At 38.3% G+C, this 5420-nt stretch overlaps 1 protein-coding gene across 1 annotated transcript in view; it reads left to right on the top strand.

Annotated features, from left to right (window-relative positions):
* Positions 1 to 5420, top strand: part of LOC136259871 (EF-hand calcium-binding domain-containing protein 6-like) — a 61119-nt gene that overhangs the window by 162 nt on the left and 55537 nt on the right. Inside the window, exons 2-7 of the mRNA XM_066053426.1 lie at positions 96 to 320; positions 376 to 467; positions 2197 to 2372; positions 2428 to 2494; positions 3031 to 3128; positions 5170 to 5310. Of these exons, the coding sequence (XP_065909498.1) occupies positions 96 to 320; positions 376 to 467; positions 2197 to 2372; positions 2428 to 2494; positions 3031 to 3128; positions 5170 to 5310 (799 nt within the window). The remainder of the gene's footprint in view (positions 1 to 95; positions 321 to 375; positions 468 to 2196; positions 2373 to 2427; positions 2495 to 3030; positions 3129 to 5169; positions 5311 to 5420) is intronic.

Below are 5420 nucleotides of genomic sequence, written 5' to 3'. Positions count from 1 at the left end.
GTGAGCGCGATTTTTCTAGCTAGTAGACAGTTCAGTCTCGTAGACAAATAGGTTACGTTAACTTTTTGTGATTTTACTTGCATTATTTCTGATAGTGGCGGCGATGCTACACGCGAACTGTACGGGGAGCGGAGGGTTGAAGTTTCCAGTACTACATCCACTAATGAGACGTGGAGAAATGGGCGATCTTAGCGTCAAGGGAATATCTCGCGGCCATTGCGCCAGTGGCGTAAGAAGCAAAACTCGTTCTGATAGCGCACTCGTAACGAAAGATTTAATGGGGGAACTAAAGAGGAAAGGAGCAGCGCGTCATAACACTGGTGAGGTGGTTGCTGCTTGATGTTATTAAATTTGAGTGCTCGTTGGTTACTTTAGTTCACAGTGGAGTTGCAGACGTTGCGCATGCGCAAATTGTTCAGCGTCCTAGTTCACCGCATGCAAGTGAAGTTGAGCCATCTGTAGACGAGGTGTAGTTAGTATAATTATGATGTCTATACTGGTGTAATCCTGGAGAGAATGGTGCTGTATAGCTGTTACCAAAGATTAAATATCAAATATCTAGTAAATGGATGTACACAATAAACTGAGATGCTTACCCAACCTACAGAATTAGGTTTTAATCCATTTTTTAGCTGTGACCTCAGAGTCATCACTTTGTGTTTATGTAAGGCCACATAAACTTAATTATTAGTTTCTCATCCTGCATTCAAAATACCAGTTGCGGGAGGGTGGATTTTTATTGTATTTTTTACTAACTAGATAGCTGAATTAGCTAGCTAAAATGACTCAGAATGCAGTTTTCTTAGACTGCTCTAGCAAGGTACCAACTTTAAAAGGTGCTAGGTGGCTGCACTAAGCCACCAGTGGTGCAAAAATCTAAGAAAAACAGTGATGTGGGTGGGGATGAGAAACTAATAATTAAGTTTATGTGGTCTAATGCTTTATATTAATAGAGGGCTGGCATACATGTAGCGGCAATTTCTTTTTCAACAGGTAGAGTTTTGTAGTACTTTCACTCACTATAGCTTTATAACTTTAGAGTCATCAAAGTGTTAATCACTAGTTAGAGACGCAACACAGATGAGGTGAAGGCATCATCCCCCAGACACACATACACTAATACTGTCAGTACAGCCTATAGTGTTGTGACTTGTGTACAGCTTTATTGGCAAACCTTTTGGGACTTTTTTAAAAGTGGAATGGATTAGCTATGTAATAGACATAGTGTATATTGAGTTTAAATGGAAAGTTTAAGAATTCACATAGTATGCAGGGGCGGATTCAAAGTGTGGGTTCCATCTGGTGCCTGGTAATCAGTCCAACTGAGTAGTAATATGTCGTAGCAAATAACTAATCATCACTCTCCAGCAACGTTTCACTATTGAATCTTACCATTAGGCCTTTAGAAATGAAGCTGAAGCATTTAGAAGTAGTTGTAATAGCTCTAAAACAATAATTATTTTTAGAGGTGCTTACTGAATGTAAAGATGCTGGGATAGAAGTTTCAAGTGGTTTAACAGTAAAGAGAGGCAAAACAAGCACTTTGCCACTATCAGTATTTGTAATAAGTATTTCTTTGAATGCTGAACGGAATTTGGTTTACTAAGTTTAAGAGAACTTGCCAGCAGCTCTTCAAATAATTTTAAGGCTCTTCCAAGAAGGGGGGGGGTTCCATGAAACCCTTTGAACCCCCGCTCCTGGTATGCTACATGAATTCGTATTGTGCAATCCTTGTACTTGATATATGTGCTATGTACTGAAAAACTTCTGGTCCATTCAATATGAATGCCAATTTGTCTTAACACTATTATGATAGCAGAAAGTTTGTACCGTGTGTACCACATTGATTATCTAGCATGTAAGAAAATATACAATTATATGCAACCATAAACTTTAAAAAGTGCCTGTATGCTTGTCCAGGCATGGCCAAGTGTAGTCTATTATTTAATATCTATTTCAAATGCTTTATTTCATTGTTCTATTACAGTTCATTTTGCTTGATCTTTTTAGTGGCTTTTCAACCCAGAAAACTGCTTTAATTTGTTTTCAGCATTTTACCCTAGTCCTCGTACTGACTATGTTTATGTACTGCTAGTTTTATAGTCAAATGCAATTGACATTATCTAGTGTGCATTTGTTCCTTACTGTATATAACACATTAATAAAACATACATCACTAGTATGTGTTCTGTATAGCTGCTGTCTGTGATGAAAGAGAAAATGGCTTCAGGTCGTTTCTTTGGATTAAGGCATGCGTTTCGTGCATTTGACCCACTTGGAAATGGAAATGTCACAAAAGAAGCACTGTATAGGATTCTATTCAATTTTCTGGGGTACTTGTCTCACCAGAAGTTTCACATGTTATTACAAAGGTACAACTATGAACTGAGGCAAATATCATCTATGTGCTATGGTATATACATGTAGGCTTAATCTCAATATCAAGAAAGTGATATCTTTTGATGAATTCTTTGCTAAATTCAGACAAGCTGAGGTACAGTAAATGTTACTTATATGTATCAGGAGCTCATCGAATCCTATGGACAAGGGAGTGTGTAACTCCCCACACTACCAATACTATGGGCGAATTTCAAACATGGTGTCCAGTGTTACTATGTATATAATTGGTTACATCATTCTTATGCGCAACAGGGATACACTGAATGGGCTGCTACTCCATTGTCTTATTTAAAGCTGCTTCAATAGGAAGATCATCGAATCGAAGGTAGAGCTTGGAATAGTCAAGTGGCATGATTTCACGTGATTAGTTACTGTAGAAAGACTGTCCTGCTAAGCCTGTGGTATTATTCCTCCGTTGTACCATAGAACTTCATTTCCATAGCTTCGCTTCATCACAGCGGAAACGTGACATACTCGAGCACGCACCTCTGCATAATATCCTAATTAAATTTTAAGTTACTTATTATAGTACATGACAACCATGTTTGAATTTCGCTGTTTATGGAGTTACATGCTCCCTTGTCCATAGGATTCGATGCACTCCTGTATGTATATACTATATCCCTATAGCCAGTTACCAAGTGGGTTGATCCTGTAACAAGACATGGGATGAGAATGATGACTGCTCAACAAGTTCATCAAGCACTTAAAGAACGGGCTAAACAAAGGTACCAAGCCAATTTTTCTGTACTGCTTTGTATGGACAAATCAACCACATCTTGTAGTAAATCCGTACTCAAGTGTAGACATGCATCACTGCTATAGGAGCCAATTACACGATAACTGTTTTCATATGTGACTGTCTCTGGAAAAGCCAGTCTTATTGCCTAAATATTTAGAGTGTTGTAGCTCCCAATGATTGAAGCTACACTGTATGTGTACCATGTTTTACACCAATTCCTTTTGCATCCACTGTACAAGTAGTCAACAGCTAAGTTTCCTGTGTGGTTTCTAGCTCAAGGTTGACTGTATCAAGCAAGCTCCAATAGAGGTGGTGGAGAGAGGTTGTTTACAAAATGAAGGAGAATTGTGTAGGGATGAATTATTGGCTGTTCAGGTGTCAAAACTGGCTAAAATAATCAAGACACACGGTAGTGTGTCATGCAGCCATGAGGGCCAGCGTGCCACACCAGCAAGAACAAGTGAGCTATGAGGCTTTAAAATATCCCATATATAATTCATCATAAGTATCACTGCATCAAAGGAAAGAACAGTGCCTGAGGCCACCACTATATGAACGTATGCCCCTATACTATAGTCAGTTCACGTTCACCTGAGCCCCGCCAAATAAGTAATATCAAAGAGATGGACATGTGTTTACTCCCAATGGCTTTGTACTGAAACAAGTGTGTTTTTATGCTGTAAACATGTTTGTGTGCCTATAGTAAGTGTAAGGAATATCAGGAATTTTTCAAGCTAGTAGGGAATACTAGGGATCATTAAAATAAAAGCTTAACAAGGGTCTGGGATTATTTTCTGCATTCTTCAATGTTTTAGTTACACGTTTATGACTCCCTGTATTCACAGGTTTTAGCCTTCTCACAGGTCCCTAGTGGGATAGCATTCACAGATAAAACCATTGCTGGCGAGATGTCGATGTTTAAGTACAGGTTGAATGCAGAGAAAATCTCAGATCCCGGCTGTTGTAGCTCCTTTGGTGCATGCCTAGACTGCATGTTGCTGGGGATCAAGTCACCACTGGGTCTGGGATTTTTTTCTGCATTCTTCAACATTTTAGTTACACGTTTATGACTCCCTGTATTCACAGGTTCTCACAGGTCCCTAGTGGGATAGCATTCACAGATAAACAAGTAGACCATCACCTGAAGTACAAATTTAATCCCTATTTTAGCCATGTTAGTGTATTGGGCTAAATTAGGAATTAAATTTATGCTTCAGTGATGATCTCCTTGTTTAAAGCACTTTTACTATCAGGCGTAGCCAGAACCCAGGCCCAGGCCAGGGCATCAATAATTTGAGATATTCTAATAGAGCAGTCAAGATCGAGATACTCTAATAGAGCAGTCACAGTATTCAGAGAAAAGCAGTGTAGCAAGTTATGTATGTAGTTATAAATAAGGGGGTATAGTTGGTGGAGGGCAGCTATTGTCAATAGGTAGTTACCTTTTTTTTTTCTTTTTTTTTTGTCTTCAGCTTACAGCTAGGCCCTGGCATCACCAAAAGTCTGGCTATGCCCCTGTTTACTATGGTAGATATACAATGAGCTGATTCCTCAAAAACATTTAATAAGTAATAGCTAGAGACCTACCACGAGGATCTTCGTGATTTTAAAAACCCAAGGTACCATTTTCTAACTCATGGATGGAATTACACACATTCGTAAATTTGACTCATTTGTAGTAGTTACTACTTGACCTGCTAGAAATATTTCAAAATCTTTATTCAAATGTCTGCCACTTTATTTATGTCTGCTCTTGACACCTTTACTATATCATCGCTAATTATCTGGTTGGCTGAAATACTATTACTCTTGAGAAAAAAAATCCACTTTTCCTTTTACCTGTTTTCTCAGAACTCTTGTGTTACTATAGCTAACCACATCTTACATATTAGTAATAGTAGCTAAGGCAATTTTTAGTGGTAGCTATACACTGATGTATTATTTGATATCTATGTATATCAACTAATAAAATGAATGGGTGAATAATTTAGTGACAGAATATTTGGTATTATTTGTTCTGATTACAGGGTACTTGATCTGTCAGATATCTTCCCTTCTGCTGCTGTGAAGGGTCCTCCTAAGACTGTAGTCAAACCTGAGCTGCGAAATATGCTCTGTTCTCTCCAGTTCTACATGTCAGATTTAGAGTTTGATAAACTATGGAAGAGGTCCGTTTGTGTTCATTTAAGTATTGTATTATGAGAATATTCTCAATTTGGCCACGTCAAGTCTATCATCTTATTAGAGCAGCTAGCCATATGATAGTGTGTACCAATTT

The sequence above is a fragment of the Dysidea avara genome, chromosome 7 (assembly GCF_963678975.1).
Source record: "Dysidea avara chromosome 7, odDysAvar1.4, whole genome shotgun sequence".
Taxonomy (NCBI): domain Eukaryota; kingdom Metazoa; phylum Porifera; class Demospongiae; order Dictyoceratida; family Dysideidae; genus Dysidea; species Dysidea avara.
Note: the sequence above shows the minus strand (reverse complement) of the source record. Positions and strands in the feature narration are given on the sequence as shown.